This window comes from Vigna radiata, unplaced genomic scaffold (genome assembly GCF_000741045.1).
Source record: "Vigna radiata var. radiata cultivar VC1973A unplaced genomic scaffold, Vradiata_ver6 scaffold_83, whole genome shotgun sequence".
In the NCBI taxonomy this organism is placed as follows: domain Eukaryota; kingdom Viridiplantae; phylum Streptophyta; class Magnoliopsida; order Fabales; family Fabaceae; genus Vigna; species Vigna radiata.
Genome location: NW_014543268.1, coordinates 569,356 through 590,104, shown reverse-complemented (window position 1 = coordinate 590,104; position 20,749 = coordinate 569,356). Strand labels below are relative to the sequence as shown.

Below are 20,749 nucleotides of genomic sequence, written 5' to 3'. Positions count from 1 at the left end.
TTTCTTTTTAAATTCGTTGGATTTTTACCACTGAGTAGAATGGAATTGCTTGATATCGAAGTAGCTTGCAACCTAAGGTACTAAAAGCAGAGAGCACCGTCATCCAATCATTCATTCCCTTATTTTGCCTTTTAATTTATCATTCCTCGTAAATGCAGAGTGGGCCCTACACTCACGTCCATTACTCGCTATATATACATTGGATGTTAACGGAGGAGACGATGAATTTGCAACTCTATTCTTCATCGTCTCATCAGCATGAAAGAATCAGGTAAATTCTTTTTCTTTTCTTTTTTCTTCTGAAGTTTAATCTTTATTAGTTCGTTCTTGGTGGTTAAAAATATGATTTGTTTCTGAGTAGGAAACGAGCACCCCAGTTATGTCCCACCAGAACTGGTGAATTGTTCATCAAAAGCTTACAATGTGACGTACCAATACTACTGCTATTTGATGGAGTTGAAGCAGGACTACAAGTACGAGGTGTGTGTTCGTGACATTGTACTTGCAATTAGGTCTAAACTTGACCCCCAAATCATAGACGCATTATCAGGCACATCATTTGTTGTTGAAAGGGGAAAATTGTCACTCAACCTTACACCTGCCAATACCATTCAACTTAGCCCTGAAGAGGTGTGTGAGTTTACATATTCTGATTTTTTTTATGTCATATTAAATTTCGTTTGCATATATTATGTATGCCAAAAATGTATGTTAACTGATAAGTTATAATTATTAGGCTTAATATTGGTATCGATCTTTGTCAATTTTATTTCAAAAGATGATATTTTTTCGAATATTCAATGTAGTTTTTTAATATCATCTTTTTGGTTAACAATTTGTAAATCCTTACGGTTAAGTGTTCAGAACAATTAGTGACCCATCATCCTTAACATGTCATCATCATCTTTTATTTCTAGAAATCCTAATTTTTTCCTACACAGAAACCCTAGCCACCACTTAACCCTAAGTTGTCGCCACGCTCACGGCTAGCCACTATCTTTGCACTTCCATCATCAGACATTTCAAAACCCTAACCAGATGGTCGCTTTGCCACAAGCATCACAAAATTGAATTGCAAGTTCTTTACGCCTTTGAGCAACGATGTTGTGAAGCTTCACCAGCCACCATCAACCTCGAACATAGAAGATCAAAACCCACATAACAAAAAATCTCCTTCGAACCAGAAGCGTGATTCGCATCGCAACGGTGAAGAGCCACTAACATCATTACCAACCTCTCGCGAGCAAAACCCAAATCGTAGAAACACAAAGTCGAATCATGCAATCATCTTCATCTGTCGCACCAGCACCTCCCCACAAGCTTCTCCATCGTGCCTTCTTCATTCACTTGCTGGAGAAAAACCTAGAAGCAAATCAACTATCGCAAAGTTCACCATATTCGTCGTGAAGGAGAAACCCTATTCTTGTGTGACGGCACTAGAGCAAGCTTTTTCCCAATCTGCAGATGCAGATCTGAAACCCAAATTTTTGGGTGAAGAAAGGAGTTGCCACATGTCAAATCCTCATTGGCACAACCATCCTTAGTCAACTCTGGTCCTATCCACGTTAACCAATAACTGACATGTACTCATTGATTGATGATGTAGCGTTAACTATATAAACGTTCTTTACAAAAGAATTAAGTTGAATATGAATTACAATATAAGAAAATACATTGAACATTCTGAAAAAAATAGAACCATTTCGAATACGGTTGGCAAAAATCTGGACCAATAATAGTGTATTAAGCCTAATTATTAATGTTTACATTTTTAAAATTTTAAATATTTTGATCACTATTTAAGTGTTGATATTTTTTTTTATGAAACTTGATACAGGGAGCCTTATTTTTATAACGGTTTTTATAAAATTGAAGTATACTAAATGACAGCGATTCTTTTTCAAAAAAAAATTGTGATGTGTAATAATCATATAATACAAAATTAAATTTTAAAAAAAAGTATTTAATAGTCATATTTATTTCGTACTCTTAATCAAGCGTAATCTTGTGATTTATATTTAGAATCTATTGCCGTCCAAATCTCATTTGCCAAACATGTTCTCAGAGTTATTGCATATGGTTCCGTCGATTGAAATAAGCTGTTTTATTTTTATTTTATTTTAAGAAACTTATAATTATGATATATTTTAAATATTGTTTCTATTGATAAAAAATTAATATAAACAGGTTTTTCTGTAATGTTTATTGATATTATTTATCTCCATATTCAAGGTTGAGCAGTGTAGAAGATTTCAGACTACCCTGTTTAGGATCCTGCTGAATCGGGACGAAAATGAGTTGCCAAGTGCTTCAGATAATTTCAGTTTCGGAGATAATCCTGAATTTGATTATCTTCTGCTCCCAGCCGTTGAAGACCAGACACCTTCAAATTCAATTATTGATTGGAAGTCTGTCTATTCTTTTCCTTTTTCATCTGAAAGTAGCTGTGATTGCAATTGCAAGGATCATGCATGTGACGTGAGGATAAAAAATGGTTCAGTTTGCTCTTGCAAACTTGAAAACTGTGTTGTATACACTCCTCATAGTAAGTCTTTGTATACCATGACTCCTATAATATGGGATTTGAATGGCAACTCAACACTACGATATGGAACTGCCACATACAAGGAGCACTTCAAAAACAAGTAAACTCTTTTAGCTTACTTATATACTTGTGTCTTAGATGTCAATCCTTGAGCACCAAGAATGATTTCGATTTTTGTTCCAAATTTCAGGCACGGGATTGAATTGCGTTTTCCAGAACAATCTCTACTTCGTGGAAGGAAGGTTTTTGAAATCGGGAATTACCTTTTGAAGGATAGGAAAAATAAGAATAAAGGTTCATGTTATTTACTTTTGAATATTTGTTTTTCATACACTTTAGTTCCTGGTATTGCTATGTGACTCATTACCCAAAAGTATCACAAGGTTTTGTAGTTCTAGTTGTTCTGCATGGAGGAAACAAAGAATATGTCTAAATGTTGTGTATTGTATGCCCACACATGATGTTTTATTAACAATGCATTAGCATGATTCTATTTTATGTAGTTTAAGTTGTCACATTACTTGCTCGTGTATAATATTGAAGCTGTTATAATGGCGTTTGAGCAAGTTCATTACAAATATCAAGAAACCTGATCAAACTTTTTGACCCATTTCAATAGGAGAAAAAATGAGTTCTGAAGAATTGCCGCCAGAGCTTTGTTCCGTAATCATGTCACCAATATCAATTGGTACCATATATTCATTTTCTTTTATTCCATCAATCATGCATTGGCTTGAGGGCTTGCTCGTCGCTTTCAACTTAAAAAAGATGCTCTTGGATCATTGCACAAAAAATGATATCCCAATCATCAAGGTTAGCCACTTCTTTCTGTCAAAAATGCTTCTAATTACACATCATTATACTTTTACATTTATCACCACGATTCACTTCTAGGAGACAATTTCATGTCGAAAAAAAGTTCTTTTAACAAATATTTTTAGAATCTTTTACCAACACATATATACATGGTAGTTTATGATTGATTCATTTTAATACAAATTTAAACAGACGAATGAAAATAGTGACACGTGTCTTGTTATAAAAAATTATTAAAAGGTGTTGTATTAAAATATCATTATCCTTTCATGTCTAAGTTGATGAGAACAAATTAGATAGCTAGGACTTATAATGTTTTTTTTTCTCTTATGAATTAACGTACTTCAACACATTATGGAGAGATTGTTCGAAACTAACGCAATAAGCTTTTGAACAGCCAAATAAACTTTCCTTAATTCTTAGTCCTTCAATGTTAGAAGTGAAGAATTTGCTGAAAATCTGAGATTAATGCCTGATTTGCCAAAAGTGAAGAAAACAGAATACGAACTTCATACCGATGGTTTAATTGGATACGCTTGATACAATATAATATTTTTGAAAGCCAACTGGCAAGTTTAAAAGAACAGATTTTTTTTTCATTTTAAAATATTTTATCATTTTTCTTTTAAAAAATCTCTTAATTTGATTTATTGGACAGTTGTGGATTATCATATATAAAGATTTCAAACATTTTCATATTTAGTCTTTTAAAGATTTTTTATGCCTACAGTCTTTGATGAGCACGAATATGATGTCACATTTATTAAAAAAAACTCTTTCCTTATCTATTTATTTTTAAAAGAAAATTTATTTTTATTGTCTTTTTACAAATTCAAAGGAACACTAGTTATTATTTTTAATGATATCTTTATCTTTATTTAATATATATATATATATATATATATATATATTATAAATGGAATAAAAATACTAATGAAAAGATTAATTTTAATTTAAATAAAAATATTTATAGCATTTCTCATTATGAGAATAATTTAGATTTAGAAAAGAAAACACTAAGTATATGGAATAAAAATGTCAAAATGAACCAATTTGGTTCCGAGAAGTTGGACTGACTCATTATATGTTGAATTAAAAATAGTTAATTTAATTCTGACTCATTTTTTAATAAGTTAAGACTTTTTAACCTAGTTTGCCCCCATTAAAAGTTGATGAATTTATCAAACTTAAAAAATAGAAAGGTATATAACACAAGAAAACCAATTAGTAAACCTAACATTGTTTGTGTGAAATATAATTTAATATCAAACTAATATTAAATACTTAGAACAAAAATTAGGAGAGTTATGTCACTTTGTTGCATAACTTAAAACATTTATTGTTAAATTTGCACCTTAGACTTTAGGTTATTAGGATTTTTGCTATCCTTTCCACTTTTAGAAATTTCACTATAATATCAAGATATGTATATATCAATCTTTTAAGGTCTTGTTCATTTGAGTAGATTTGAGAGGGAGTAATTGAGAGGATATGAAGATAATTTTTTTTGTTGTTTATTTGAATAGTTTTGGAAGTAAAATTTCTGAGAATTAGTGTAGGATTTTATTTATGTGACAGATTAAAAAAATTTACTTCCAAATTCACTCTCACTTACCTCCAAATCTATTCAAATAAATAACAACAAAAATTATCATCAAATCCTCTCAATTACTCTCTTCCAAATCTACTCAAGTGAACAAGACATAAATCTTATGATTTCGATTCTAAATCATGTGAACGGTAATAAACTCATTGGTTAGTAAGATAAGAGTTATGGATGATCTCAATACATGAAAATTAAACAAATAAATAAGAATATTTAACATCTTAAGAATTTATATGCTTTTGTACTTTTTTTTCTTAAGTTTTGTTGATACGTTTGGTAATCTTTATGGCTGGATTTTGGTTGTAACTAGGGCTTATACATGATGGGTTGTAATGGTTATATGATAACGTTAAAGCCTGGAGGTATAATATGGTAATTGATTTTAACAAAACTATTAATTATCTTTATTATCTACTATACCCCCATTCCTTATAAAATCAAGAAAACAAAATATTTAATAAAGTCAACTTAATCTAACCTTTTAATTAGTAAGATCTGTAATAAGATAGTGTAATTCACTAGGAGTTGGTAGCTTGATTTATTTAATGCTCTTAGCTTCTTTCATATATTTTTTTATTGTATTATAATTAAAGTAGATTGACTTAATTTTCTTATAAAAATCAAAGTCTGTATCTATTTTTATTAAACATTAACCATAATTAGAAAGTAAGATTATAAAGATGGAAAGCAAACATCAAAGTATTAAATTATATAACTAGGAAAATGAATAAATCAAGCATACAAACCATTCAATAATTATAATCTTAAAAGAAAAAAGAAAAACAAAGTGAGAATCTACATAATTAAAATTAGTAATTAATTATAATATTGTTCTTCAACTGAGTTTAAAGGTTTATTTTGATAGTACATTATATATTTAATAAAATTATTTATCACACAGATTAAAAAATCGTGGGGAAAAATCTAAAATAAATAGAAAAAAAGTACATCATAATGAAGTTTTCGGTTAAAGTTTATCATGGTTATTGTAGGTATTCGAAGCAATAACTGCAAAGGGATGTCAAGAGGCGTACAATTACGAAAACTTAGAGACACTTGGAGATTCTTTTCTGAAATACGCCGTTAGTCAACAGCTTTTCAAGACCCATCAAAACGACCGAGAGGGTACCCTTTCCAAGCTCAAGGAGAAACTCGTTTCCAATGTCGCCTTGCGTAAATTTGCTTCTGACAAAAATCTTCCGGTACACTATTATGTTTTGCCTCTTTTCTTCTTATTCTTACATTTTCAGTATAAGCTTCATTTCAAGCACTTGCAGTTGTATATTAGTACAAAAGGGAAGAATCCATTATAGTAATTATAGTTTATTGTTTAACATTTTGTATTGGCCCTGTTTTTGAAAAGAATTTCAAATGGAAACCTTTTTCACATATTGCAGGGTTTCATACGAATGGAAGCATTTGATCCAAAGAAGTGGATCATACCTGGCGATAAGTCGAAGAGTCTCTTGTTAGAAGAAAGGTTGGTTTCCAGTGGAAGAACAAGCATGTATGTTGGTAGAAAGAGAAAAATAGAACTCAAAAAGGTTGCTGATGTCGTTGAGGCATTAATTGGTGCCATTATAAGCACAGGAGATGAAGAATCTGCTTTATCGTTTATTAATTGGATTGGAATCGAGGTTGACACCAACATTATGCCTTATGAGAGGCACCTCAGCATTGACCCTGAGAATCTTGTAAAAGTCAAAGATTTAGAATCTGTGCTGAATTATAAGTTTGAAGACCCCTACCTTTTAGTAGAGGCTCTCACCCACGGTTCTTACAAACGACCAGAAATTCGGACATGTTATGAGGTACTGTCATGATTATTTACATACTAGCTATAAGGATGATATACTATGACAACTTTAGGGTATATAAGAGGATGGAATGAAAAAATAATAATAAAATATAATAGTATTGTGGTCTTGTTTCTCAATAAAGACTTGTAAGAAAGAAAGTAAAAATAAAAACTTTGTATTGGATTTTCTCACAGAAGTATGCACTTCAGTTTTCAGGGAGTCAAATGCGATAGTTTTTAAAGAAGTATATAGTTGTTTTTATTATAGACAGAAGTTCAGTTTGTTTTATCTTTTTATTTTCTTCTACAAAGATTCGTCTCATTGCTCTGATTGGTAAATTTACAGTGAAATGGAAATGTGTGAAACTTGTCTTTTTAAATTTCACTGTTCATGTTTTTTTTTTCTTTCTTTCCTTTCAATTTGGATGAAGTATGACGGTACAGAATTTAGTCCATTCCATAGTAACATGTCAATACAATGGAATAAAGGTTTCATTTCACCCCCATTCAATTCTATAACCATTTTATTTATCTCTTTCCATCAAATTTGGAAGTCCTTGCAGGACTGTATCTCTGATAAATTCTTAACATGCTCTGCAGCGATTAGAATTTCTTGGCGACGCAGTGTTGGACAATTTGATCACGATGCATCTCTACGGGGAATATGTCAATGAAAATTTTTCACCGGGATTTCTGACTACCATGAGGTCTATTTCTGTGAACAATGAGTGCTACGCACTGTCAGCCATTAAAGCTAAGCTGAACGAGCACATACTCTGTGACCCCGTAGTAGCAAAGAACATTGAGAAGACAATGAAAGTTGCTGAGAATTTATCTTTGGATTCAACTTTCGGATGGCAGCTAGAAACATATTTCTCTCCGGTCAGTTGTTTAATATTTCAGTGCATGACTTCTTCCAATCTCATTATTATTCACATTATTTTACTACCACATTCATGTGAGGTCTTCATTGTTTATGGTTACATGCAAAATGTTACAAGTCTGTATTGAATAGAATATGAAGTTTAATGTTGGATTAGGTGCATTTTTTTTTTTCAATTTATGTCAGGTGCTTGCAGATGTTATAGAGTCTATAGCAGGAGCTATTTTTGTCGATTCAGGATACAAGAAAGAGATTGTTTTCAAAAGCATAAGACCCCTTTTGGAACCACTTGTCACACCTGAAACAGCGAAGCGACATCCTATTAGTGAGTTGCAAGAACTGTGCCAGAAAAATCAATACAAATTGACAGAGCATGAGCAGCCCCCTGTCCGTGAAAACGATGAAAATTTGTTTATAATTGAGGTGAAAGCTAACAGGATCACGCGAACTGCAAAGGCTTCTAATAAGGATACAGCTCGGAAAATGGCCTCCAAGGAACTTTTAAAAGAATTGCAGGTAAGAGAATCGAAGTTATCAAACAATAGAAGACGATTTTTGTTCCTTCTATTATCCGCAGTCTTTTTGTTTTGTTTGTTTGTGGATGAGATAATATTTCGTGTAGTGTGTAAGTTATTTTTTAAACTCGTTTAAGTTTTGAAAACTTTTATTTGTAATTGCAGATTTGCAAGAACGTTGGCTAATTCATGTTGTACGCCCAAGGATGCTATTATATCAAGGTTTTGTAATCATATTATATGATATTTGGACTGAAATAAAATAGATTGATCTATCTGCATGCGCATTGATTGGAATGAAAGGTTAAATGTCTTTTTGTCCCAGTTTTGGTTGGGAAAATTTGAAATGGTCCGTATGTTTTTTTTGTATTCAATTTGGTTCTAAAGAAAGTAATTGGTGTTCAATTTAGTCCTTTTTACAAACGTCGTTTAAATCATTAACGGTCAACTGTCCAACTGTGCAGTCAGAGAATGAAATGTCATTTATTGACTGATGTGGATCTAATGAGGTGGATTTATTATTTTTGAAATTCTTTTTCTAATATTAGGCTTATTATTTTCAAAATTAAATTAAGGGTATTGATGTCTAAAGGGTTGATCGTGGTTTGGAAGTGAGATCTGCAAGATTGAGAAGAACATTAGTGAATGGCCCTAACACCACCCCATAGTCCAACGTAAGATTGGGAAGAACATTAGTGAATGACCCTAACACCACCCCATAGTCCAACGTTGCCGGAGATATCGTCGCTAGTCGTACCCATCAGCTCCTCCATTGTCGCAAACTTGTGCCACCACCATCAATTAAAATCCAAAAATGCAAGAACCAGGACCCCTAACTCCAAATTTCAAAAAAAAAAAAAAAAAGAACACAAGTACAGGAAATCCCCAAAATCCAATTTGAAAACAAAGATTCCAACTCCTCCAATCGCAACATCAGAAAAACCAAGAACAGAAATCCCAAAAAATTTCCAAATTCAAAAACCCTAAAACCAAACCCCCAAATTACAAGATCAAAACCCTCAACCTATAATTGTCAACCTGTTGAGAAGAAATAGAAACACAAGAACAATCCTAAATCACAAGCCAAGAATGAGCATAGAAAACCTCAAAACTGTGACGCATCCTCCCCGTGAGCCCTGACACTGTGAAAAAGGAGTTCGTGCCCTAGCCACCTGAACTTGCATCCCCAATGTGCAAAAACCCCCCAATCAGAACCAAGAAAGATAAGAGAAAGGAAGTCTTCACTCTTTGTGACGCGAACCAGAACTAGAACAAAAAGGAAAAGAGATCAGAGTCTCCCTCCTACGAAACGAAGCAGAAATCGAGTGAAGAGAAGATGAAGGTGAGTGTTTGTGCTCCCTTAATCTGGGTTTGGCCGTGAAGGAAGACAATCCAAAATTGGGAAAAAAAGGTTGTGATTAGAGTCCTCTAAATCTTTTAATGGGATTAACTAAAACTTAGATAAGATAATTCTGATTTAGAATTTAATTAGGGTTCCACTTATTATAAATTTAATTTTTAACAATAAGATCTTAACTCTAATTAATTCTTAATTATTATTAAAAGAGAATCCTAAATTTTTAATTAATCATATTTAAAAGGAAACTCTAATTCTTTTCAATCTCACTTTCAACTTTACTAGGAGTACACGTAAGTAAATAAATGACATTTCATGTAAATAAATGACATTTCATTATCTGACTGCACAGTTGGACAGTTGACCATTAACGATTTAAACGACGTTTGTAAAAAGGATTAAATTGAACATCAATTACGTTCTTTATGACCAAATTGAACAAAAAAAAACATGGGGACCATTTCAAATTTTCACCGAAAAAAGACATTTAACCTGGAATCAAATAGCCATGTAATGGAAAATACCCTTAAAAACTAGCATTAAAACTAAAGAAAAGTAAGAAATAAATAGATATTCTTTAATGATAGATTGGAAAATAAAAATCAAAAGACAACGGCACGAACTACAATATTTTGTTATTTGTAAAATTTCTATCTGGTTTTCATTTTTAAATTGCTTGATTCTCACCTTTAGGAAATTTGGAACTAATCATTGGAGAGTAGCAAAATGCATTGAGACTGTAAGACCTTTAAATTTTGTTTGGTCGAAAACACCTAATTATTTTTTAATTAATTTTTAACATATTTCTTCCCAAAAGACTAATAGAAAAAGAAAAAAAAATGCACTTACGCAAAAGTTAGAATTATGTCGTGCATAAACTCATTTTGTGAAAATAATTTTCTCGTACATCTTTAAACTAATTTTAACTTTATGAAAAAAAATCGTATTTATTCTTCTTTTCCTTATAAAAAAATCTTAATAAAAAAATTTGCCGGATCAGATATGAAAGATAAATTTGAAAAGTTAAAAAAATTGTTAAACTTTTTCTCGGCTTAAAAACGCTTTTAAATTAAAAGTGTATTAATAAAGTTTTCTTTAAACATATAGTTCTATATAAAACGAAGTATCTTGTCCAATTGAAGATACTATAATTAAGATAAAAATAGTGAAAAATAATAATTTCTCTTTAATAACTATAACTAACAATAAATGTAATAAACCCTAAGCCTTAAATAAATGTTAAAGGTTGATTAATTAATGAAATCATATTTTAATGATATTTGCAAACAAAATTAGAATAATAGTTCCACTTGTAAAGTGACTAACGATGAATTCCCACCAACATAGTTCAACCATATTCCCTTGACCCCACACTCCCTTCTTCCCACCTTAATTCAGGATGATAACAACGTATTAACGTGTTCTCAATTTCGGAATTTAATGGGAGACCATGACCATTAAAGACAATTATTCCAACTCAAATAATGTAATTATCACAAACAGATTACATAAGTCAAACCTAGTCATATTTGCTCACACTTTAAATAATCTCAGTAGAAACAACTATTGAAAAAGATTTATTTTTTTTTGTCGAAATTCAAAAAGGATAGATTATATATAATTGAGACAACTAATAAAAAACAAGTAAATATGTTTTTAGAGCATAATTCTACCCAACCATTTTTTATATGACATCATCGTATCTTTGCAAGTTGTATCTGAACTAACGGCAAATTTCCTCAAATAAAACTTCTGAAAGTATGCCCTTACGTGGGTTTCACAGAAGATCAAAAAAATAATCCAAACCTTGGCCAATTTCCCAGATCGAGATGCCACATCCCCATGAACGAGCCTCTTCTAACCGCAAAGAAATTGACTTCAAAGATGGATAGAATACCGCGTGTCTGATATCCTTGTCGTCATTGTAAATGAAAAAATGTTCCCCACTATTCTTATCCCACTGCAGTTCAGGCCTATGCTTCTCCAAAAGTGCCAGGTAATCTCTCCCAATAATAGCTCCACCACCACCTGCATCTGCACTAGCAAATTTCACTAATATGCATAACAGAAAAAAGTTTTTACATGATAATACCTCCGAAAAACTCTAAGATGATCTCAAAGCATCAAAATGGCTAAAAAAGGAGTTCTTGTTCCACTCAAAAGCAATAAGAAATTCATATAAATATCACTCTAATCAAATGGAGCACATTCCTTTCTCGATCCCCCACCTTGGTTTCCTAGTGGGGGTCTCTTAAGCACCACTTCAGCGGTTACAGCACCTATGTTTGTACATTCCACATTGCCACCGTGACATTAGACATTTTAGTTCTGGCCCAAACTCCTTTATTCCCTCATACCAAAAAATGCACGGATAAAAAACAAAGCAATTACCTCTTGAAAGGGAGAAATCATTTCCATAGAAGTTGAAGCCGAGAAGTATCTTGGGGGCAAGACTTTGGGCTCTACTGCCAGAGTTACCAAGAAGCAGCTTCAGAACAATTTGAATCCATTTCAAAGGTGCATTAGGACCAGGATTATGAGGATTAGAAAAGTCATATGTCATTAACGAGAATCCATCTACAGCTTCACTTAATGTCTCAAGATCTTTAGGACCAAAGTCATGCTCTTGCAGCTTCTCGGAAGACGGTGGACCTATAACATAGACCAACTGCAGCCTCTGGCCACTAATTTTCTCTGAGCCTATAGAATGCAGTGCATCTCCAAGCTGTTTTACAAACTGCAATGCCTGTGCTAGCAAAAGAAGAAAGCTTACCATATCAACAACTAGAGTGCCTTAATACAAAATGAATGCATTGTGTCACAGAAACACGATAATTGAATTTACGTTTTTCCCCGTGGCAATTTATCTATGCTAATAGAGTTATCGATAACAAAACTACCATACAGCTGTACAATGGTGTGCTTTCATTGAAGAGAACTTAATTACGTGATTCATGTTCCAAGTGGTAAAGAAACCACCTCAGTCCTTCATTACTGAAGTAATGACAGTTTTTATGTAACCATTTAATCACTGACGTTGTCAACTTTAAGCAATCACAGATTAGAAGAAGGCTCAATAGCTTAGACAATGAATCATTGGCAGAATTCCGTATCATAACTTTGCCGTATAACAAACAGTATTGAAAAAGATTAAATGAAAAGACTGTTCACCAAATTCCGCATGTTTGGGTCATGCAAGATACCGTAGGCTGCCCACCTTGACCAAGATTCTAAAACAATACCATCATATCCCATTTCCCTACAGAAGAAATACATTCACATGAAAAACAAATCACAGCACAACATAGTGAGAAAGGAAGTGCTTCATATATGGATCTGATTTATCTGAATACTTGCTTCCATGAACACTGACACTTATGCAATTCATTCGTAATGGGTTTGCTATAGGGAAAGAACTCTACCATAAGGCCTTTAGCCAGGTAAAGGAAGCAATAGATACACGAAAAGCAATTTTTAGATAAAATAAATAATGGGACAATTACAAGCAAAATGGAATTATTGGCAAAAATAGTCATGGTTTAAAAACAAATTAATTCAATAGTTAGTTGAGTTGATTAGTGTCTTGCTATCTGATAGAACTAATATTAGAAATAACAGAAAAATATCTATTATTATCTGTGCTCTAATCCCGTACCAATATAGTAGGGAATAGAAACAAGGAACAAAATGAATTTTAGTACAATACAACTGAGATTATTCGAGAGAACCTCACTCCCCACAATCCTTCTCACTAATCCCAAAAATTTGACCACTCTCCTCATTCCTAAGACTATTTATAATAGTCTGTTACAGCTGTTTAATTACAGCTGCACTAACTACCTTGTCTTTTCCGTCTTTTGTAAACTATGGCAAACCATCAATATCATTCACCAATTAAGTAGTCAGTTGACTACTTCCTAAACTACAATATCAATATCAAGAATTCCTTTTGCACATGGCACCAAGAGACAAATCCAATTATTTATCCTCGGAGTTGACGATGATAAAAAATGTATAGCTAATTTAGAGACCATAAGAAGCTTATATAAGCAAAAGCAAGACATTTCCATACATTCAGGAAATAACTCTGTTCCCGTGATGCCAAAGCCAACAAGAGGTGTCTAGAAAACTATTTAGAGGCTTACTTGCACTCTGTTACTATAAGTTTAATGGCTTTGTTCCTTTGTTTTTCCTTCCCCAACAGCACAGCTGGCGATGCTTCCAGAACAACTCTAGGCAAAATCTACATGTAATTGAAAAGAAATGGATGGACTGATATAAGGCCAGTTACAAAGAAAAGTATAAAACAATCTCAAGACAATTAAACAAGTGTTAAGGCCAACAAGTTCGAGAAAAGATGGGATCAGCCAATGTTAGCCAGTACAAGGTCCAAATCAGCCTGTTCCAACCTTCCACTTGGGATGAGTTAAAGTACTCAATAACCTCACTCTTTATTTACTTCAGATGAAAGAAAGCGAGGTAAGAGCAAAAATGCAAATAAAGAAAATTTTGAATTTTTTAAAAGGTTATCTCGTCAACCAAATAATAGAATTCCCATTGTTATCCATGCTTTCTCTCTTCTCTACTTTCTTTCCAATTATCAGCCATCCCTCATAACATATCAGTCAGTATATACTAGACATTAAAGGATATATGTTTTCGTTCAAATTAGACTGCAACACACATATACCGGAGCTGCATTACATGAATTTCATCATAAACATACAAAGCATTAAGCATTCAACATGCTCCATATTATGTATACTGGCTGTAGACAGATCAAAGGATTCAGTTCTAGACTTAAAAAAATATAAACAAAGAAACAAAGTTACTAGGTAGCGTTCTCGTAAAGAAGCAAAGGAGAAAAGCTAAAGGAAATAACCTTTACAGGATTAGTTGAAGTCTAGTAATAAATCTAGGAGTAATTGAGCACAATAATCCGGACACAAAGGAATCTCTTCAATTTAGTTCTATTTTCTAGTTTACAGATCCAAAATAAAAAATGTTATCATGTAAAAAGCTTTCAAAGTGAAAATAAGACCAGCAAATAATTCTGGATAAAGGGGCATTTAATTTTCCTGTAATGAATGAAATGAAAATAAGTCTAAAAGTTGAAAATAATTCATTGTACCAAAGCTTCTCCTGACTTTCTAAGCTCTGAGATCCATCCTCTGTCAGCATTATGTCTCCCCTCTAGAACTAAGCTAGTCTGTTGGCTGGCAATAACAACTGATGAAACAAAACCATAAAGCAGTATAATAAAAGCCTACTAAATGGCAAACCCTGGGATTTATGATCAAGTAGTCACCAGAATTTCATTGCAGTGAATAAATTATGAAGTGTGTGAGGATTAAAAATATTCTGCTGATCCTCTAGGAGGCTGTGATGTCGGTTAAAGTCAGCCCTGGATATTGTTTCTTCTCCCAAAAGGAACCATATCAGGTCATAATTTGTAGAAAAATGAATGGTACGCAGAAAATTTCAGAAACCAAAATTTGTAGAAATTTTTTAGTGCTGCAAATTAGAGTTGAAAGTTCTAATGAAAAGGTAGAAGGAGAATTACACATCACACAGGTCGTAGGTCTTAACTCTGCACCCACCCCTCTATTTCTTCAATAAGTCATTTGGAAATGAGGTACATACCTCTTTAGATCATACCAAACGGGTGATATATGTGTGAATTTAGAGTTGAACCTTTTTGCCAATTCATAACCTCGAGAATTCCTGTCATAATTAACATTTTTTTGACATACAAAGGATTGTAATCACAGGAAGAATGACACAAAGGAAAAGAATCTCATCCAAATAGATCAGAAAAATTGAATTTTCATATTAAAGACTAAGCAATATAACTATGAAGATGTTAAAATTTTGGGAAACAGGTCATAAGCCGGAGTAACTAGTTAAAAATTATTCATTTTGTTATTGTGTACTAATTAGTTTCATCCATATTAACATGCCATCTCAAACCAAAATCAGATAACACCAGTTTGACTATTAGCATTCCACACTTGAAATTCGGAGCTCAAAAACTTCTTGCAAATTATATCGTAACTGAAAAAAATAAAATATCAAATTACATAACCAAAATTGTTACTTTAGCAGAAAATAATCCATGCCAAGTACCATATTCACTATTCAATTATTCATCAAAGAAATTGGTAAATTAAAATACAAAAAAAAAAAAAAAGAACATACCAGGGAGTAATGTAGCCAAGCACAGGATAATTATAATGGCGCTGAGAGGTATTTTCTGATACTTTGGAATTTTCCTAATCCATTGTAATAAACAACACGGGATACCAAATCAAAACTACAAATAATTTTTTTGTTTATAAGTAAAAATAAAGGTGTTATGATTTGATTTTGGGCGGTACTTACGGTGAGTACATCCTGGTAATTAGCATGGATTGTGACAAGGCCTTGCTCATACACGTAAGATTCTTGGTATTGCGGAGGAGAAGATTGTCTGAACCGGTAAGCGACGGTAGCAATAATGGACGATGTGATGAAGAAGAGAATGAGATTTCTGCGACCGGAAGCTGAGTTGACCTGTGGGGGAGGCGGTTCCACTCGGTTTTCCCGACGACCGCCTACCGGCGCTGATCGCTTCTTCGCCATCTCCTCCGTCTAGGTTTTCTAACACAGCAAACGACACCGTAACGCTTCCTATAGTATATCTATGTAAAAAAATTAGGAAATCATTCATAATGATTTTTATTTTTATTTTTTAAAACTTGGAAAAACTGGTAGGATTATTGAATTTTAGTTTAATTAAATTTTAATTTTATTGTTATTTTTAATCGAGTTAATAATTCTTTTATTGGGTGTTTAATAATTTTATAATTTTTCAATTAATAACGTTTAATTTTTTTGGTTTAGTAGAACATCTCGGTGATTATTTTATCTGTTAAGTTTTTTACATTTTTTTTTATCTGTCGAATGATACGACTTTTTTTATTAGAATAAAATAATATTCTAACTAATATAAAAATGTGTTAGGTAATATATTGATCACTGTTTCAAATGACTTTTAAGTTATTACTTAGATCAATTGAGAGTCATTATTACCATTATTTAACATTTTTAATAAAAACATTAAAATTACTTATCATTTTATATTAAAAATGTCATTTATATTAATTATAATATTTTACTTTTTAATACATAAAGATAAATAAATAAAATGATAGAATAGTATAATATTTGTATCACCTTGTTAATAAAAAGTTAAGCAATAAAAACTTAATTAAAAAATATAAAAAAATGTGACCAATATAAGAATTTAATAAAATTTTAATTCAAATTTTCTAAATTTAGAAAGACTTAAACAAACGTTGAATTCGTTAAATCTTATAGTTTTAAAAACTATTGAATCGTTCACATTTTAGGCTATGAAAACGTATTCCAACAATAAAAATCTCGGAATTTGGTTTTTCAGCGTGTCAAACTTAATAAGTAAACACTATATATTTATTTATTTATGTATTTACAAATGTAAGTTGAAGCGGAAATAAGTTTCTGTTATATTACTTTTTGCTAATTTTTTAATAATTTATAAACGAGCTTCAAAATTATCCAAATAAAAATAATAAACTTAACTGGAATTGGAACTATTTAAATTGAAATACGAAAGAAATTTATTTTCATGGAGGAATCAATACTTCGTGCATGCTATTTTAAAAAGAATGCTTGAAAATGTTACGAATGAGTTAGAATTAATTAATTTAAATAACTAGAAAATATATTCTGCTTACATGTTCATTCAAAACAAGTGCATTTACAATTTCATAATTTACATCATTTCTCAACAAAATGAACTTAGTTTTCCATAGTCATAGAGAACTAGAGCTTACAATGGAAGAAAATGGAAGAGATGGAGACTTAAGGAAGAAGAAAGGAGAGTTCCCACTAAGAATGGAGCTCAAAATCAGTTCCCACAGGTCCAAAAACGTGTTTTCGTGCTTCAGCCGCCAAGAAGATGGCACCCTCGTTGCATGGGAGCCTTAAATAGGTCTAGGGTACCATGTCAGCAAAAGTCGCGCCTAGTCCCCTCTTTTAGGGAGCCCGGGCGCCATGATTAAGCAAGAATAGCGAAGCAAAGGGCGCTCAGCCCCTCCAGAGGCGCCCAGGCGTGGAGTCTGCAGTGAAACGTCTTCAAATCTTACTTTTGTAGCTCTTCCTTGGCTCCCCACTCTTGATAGTTTGGATGCTCTTCCAAAGCACATAAAGTTTCTATAAATTTTGAGGAATTAATGATGAAAATTGGTATGTGTAACCTAAGCTGAAGTTATTCACAAAGTTAGATAAAATAGATGATTAAGCATGTTTCAAGCTTCAAAAAAGTTGATTTAGTAAGAAAATTGCACCATAGATAATGGTAAGAATTACAGTTATCACCTGTATCCTCTAACATGTAACCTGTAACCAGCAAGATGTGATGTAACATGTAACTTGCAACTTGTAACCTGTAACTTGTAACCTCCAACTTATAAGCTGTAATTGGTAACTTGCAATATGTAATATAATATGTAACCTGTAACATGTAACCTCTAACCTGTAACCTTTAACCTGTAACTTGTAACCAGCAACATGTAACCTGTAACTTGTGACTTGTAACATGTAACATGTAACTTCTAACTTCTAACTTCTAACTTCTAACTTGTAACCTGTAACCTATAACCTGTAACCTGTAACTTGTAACCTATAATTTGTCACCTGCAACCTCTAACTTGTAACCTCTAACTTGTAACCTATAACTTGTAACCTGTAACTTGTAACCCGTAACTTGTAACCTGCAACTTGCAACCTGCAATATACAACATGTAACTTGCAACCTCCAACCAGTAACCTGCAACATGTAACTTGTAACCTGTAACCTGCAACCTATGACCTGTAACCTATTGTTGAACAAAATCTATGGTCTCCAAGAACAGAGTCCAAGACCTGTTGATGGGTCGACAAGTGTACCGAGTCGCACAAGTAATATAAAATGGTAAGAGAAGACTATCGGCGCTAGACAGTCGTGTGATAACAAGATTAATTAAGACTTAAAGAAAATGATATCATTGGTTTCAAATGCAAAAATAGAAAATTAAATATGAATGCAATTGATCAATAGCAGAACAGAACAGAGATGAACGAATGTTGTTTAATATGAGATGAATTGGGGTTATATTTCACCAAGTTCTCTCTCATATATGTAAAATTCTTCTTTATGCATTAATGTTAACATCACTCATAAATCACCTAAACCCGATCCCTCAGCGAATAAGCTTGTCCTAAATTACCAGTTCATGCAATTCTTAGCATTTCTAATAATAAGATGTAAAGATCAAGAGTTTTAAGACGTCCAAGACTCATACCCTCATCCTTGAGAAATATCACTCTTAGGGTAATTGAACAAGAACCTAAATTATAAGGAACCTCCCAGCACTCATGCAATTCATAAATCATGCTAATGAATGAGTTAAACACAGCAAGCGTTGAAACAGATGAATTACTCTAACAATTAATGAAAAAACATATATTATTAAGAATCAATTCAAATACATGAGAGTTCACAAGGTTACATCATCCTCTAACAACAAATAGAGTTTAGTTTCCCATAGACATGGAGAAACTATATGAACAATAGAGAAGAATGAGATAGAAAAGCCTTAAAGATTGGGGAAAAGGAGCTTCCGCATCCAAATCCGCCTTCCAAGGGTAAGAGAGTGTGTTATTATGCTTTTCTTTGTCAAAGATACAAAACCTAAAGTGCCCGGGTCCTTTAAATAGAATCAGAACAGAGTAGAAACATGGCCCGATCCAATAGAGTCAAAATAGAACAAAAATTGGGCTTTATCCATGATGACCCACGACGCTCAGGCGCCCCACTTAGGGCGCCCAAGCGGTGGACGGTTGTCATGTGGGTCTTGAGCCTTCAAGAGGGGCACCCAAGCCTCGGGGCCCGACGATCAAGCGCTCCTGGAAGGGCACCCTGGCGTGCTACGACACTTTCTGGCGCTCAAGCCCCCCTTGAGGGGCGCCCAAGCCTCGCAAACTGCATTCTAGTTGACTTTTATGCACTCTGGTTGACTTTTCTGCATTCCACATATTTGGCACTTTAACTCTTCCTTCATATCATTCCAAAAGCCTACTAAATCAAGGGAATTTAACGATAAAATCATCAAGTGTAACCTCAACTCTCTTATTCATAAAACTAAAGCAAAAACATGAGTTAAAGAAAGTATCTAAGTTAAAAATGGAGCATTTAGTATCAAAATTACATCACAGATAACGGTATTTTAAACCTTTATCACCTGTAACATGAAACCTGCAACATGCAACCTGTAAGCTGCAACCTATAACCTATAACAAGTTACCTGTAACCTTAAACTTGCAACCTGTAACCTGCAACTTGAAACATGCAACCTGCAACCTGTAACATGCAACCTGTAACCAGTAACTTGTTCTGAAACCTGTAACCTATACTTTAACGTGTAATCTGTAACCTGCAACTCATAACCTGTAACCTGTAACCTATAACCTGTAACATGTAACATGTAACCCATAACCTGTAACCTCTCACCTGTAGCATCTAACATGTAACCTGTAACTTGTAACCTGTTACCTATAACATATAACCTACAACCAGTAACATGTAACCTCTAACATGTAACATGTAACCTGAAACTTGCAACATGTAACTTGCAACATCCAACTTGTAACCTGCAACCGGTAACATGTCACCTCCAACCTGTAACCTGTAACCTGCAATCTATAAACTGCAACCTGTAACCTATAACTTCAAACCTGAAACCTGTAACCTGTAACCCAAAATCCGTAACCTGTAACCTGCAACCTGCAACCTACAACCTGCAACCTGCAACCTGTAACCTGCAACCTCCAACCTGCAACCTGTAACCTGTAACCTTCAACCTCCATCCTGTAACCTGAAACCTGTAACCTGAAACTTGTAACCTGTAACCTGTAACCCGTAACTTGTGACCTACAACCTGCAACCTGCAACCTACAACCTGCAACCTATAACCTGTAACCTTCAACCTGCATCCTGTAACCTGTAACCTGTAATCTGTAACCTGTAAAACGTGTAACCTGCAACCTGCAACCTGTAACCTGTAAAACCTATAACCTGCAACCTGTAAAACCTGCAACCTGTAACCTCTAACATGTAACATGTAACCTGAAACATGCAACATGATATATGCAAAATGTAACTTGTAA

The 20,749-nt window shown here is 33.2% G+C and overlaps 2 protein-coding genes across 5 annotated transcripts; one reads left to right on the top strand and one right to left on the bottom strand.

Annotated features, from left to right (window-relative positions):
- Positions 1-217: 217 nt before the first annotated feature.
- LOC106754054 (endoribonuclease Dicer homolog 2) lies at positions 218-8,529 on the top strand. 2 transcript variants are annotated; one of them, XM_014635996.2, is made up of 10 exons: positions 218-271; positions 362-630; positions 2,233-2,645; positions 2,736-2,839; positions 3,165-3,358; positions 5,960-6,169; positions 6,365-6,778; positions 7,366-7,647; positions 7,835-8,164; positions 8,329-8,528. In XM_014635996.2, the coding sequence occupies exons 1-10, from the start codon at positions 259-261 to the stop codon at positions 8,347-8,349; spliced, it is 2,250 nt and encodes a 749-aa protein (XP_014491482.1). In that variant the 5' UTR covers positions 218-258; the 3' UTR covers positions 8,350-8,528. The 2 variants fall into 2 exon arrangements, with proteins under 2 accessions (XP_014491482.1, XP_014491481.1); XM_014635995.2 differs by having other exon boundaries at positions 7,835-8,529.
- A 2,625-nt stretch (positions 8,530-11,154) lies between these two features.
- LOC106754147 (chitinase domain-containing protein 1) lies at positions 11,155-16,189 on the bottom strand. 3 transcript variants are annotated; one of them, XM_014636127.2, is made up of 8 exons: positions 15,902-16,189; positions 15,719-15,792; positions 15,164-15,244; positions 14,652-14,736; positions 13,666-13,763; positions 12,692-12,779; positions 11,912-12,266; positions 11,155-11,554 (listed from the first exon to the last, which is right to left on the bottom strand). In XM_014636127.2, the coding sequence occupies exons 1-8, from the start codon at positions 16,139-16,141 to the stop codon at positions 11,298-11,300; spliced, it is 1,278 nt and encodes a 425-aa protein (XP_014491613.1). In that variant the 5' UTR covers positions 16,142-16,189; the 3' UTR covers positions 11,155-11,297. The 3 variants fall into 3 exon arrangements, with proteins under 3 accessions (XP_014491613.1, XP_014491615.1, XP_022633522.1); XM_022777801.1 differs by lacking the exon at positions 11,155-11,554 and adding an exon at positions 11,579-11,799; XM_014636129.2 differs by lacking the exons at positions 12,692-12,779; positions 13,666-13,763.
- Between the last annotated feature and the right edge of the window lie 4,560 nt (positions 16,190-20,749).

Bases quoted from the DNA above. Each gene is read 5' to 3' on its own strand.
- LOC106754147 (XM_014636127.2), bottom strand. From the start codon at position 16,141: ATGGCGAAGAAGCGATCAGCGCCGGTAGGCGGTCGTCGGGAAAACCGA. The intron at 15,245-15,718 runs GTATGTTCTTTT...TAATTATGACAG, and splicing joins CTTGGCTACATTACTCCCTG to GAATTCTCGAGGTTATGAAT. The intron at 12,267-12,691 runs GTGAACAGTCTT...TTGCTAGCACAG, and splicing joins ACCCAAACATGCGGAATTTG to GCATTGCAGTTTGTAAAACA.
- LOC106754054 (XM_014635995.2), top strand. The intron at 2,646-2,735 runs GTAAACTCTTTT...TCCAAATTTCAG, and splicing joins AAGGAGCACTTCAAAAACAA to GCACGGGATTGAATTGCGTT. The intron at 6,779-7,365 runs GTACTGTCATGA...CATGCTCTGCAG, and splicing joins AAATTCGGACATGTTATGAG to CGATTAGAATTTCTTGGCGA.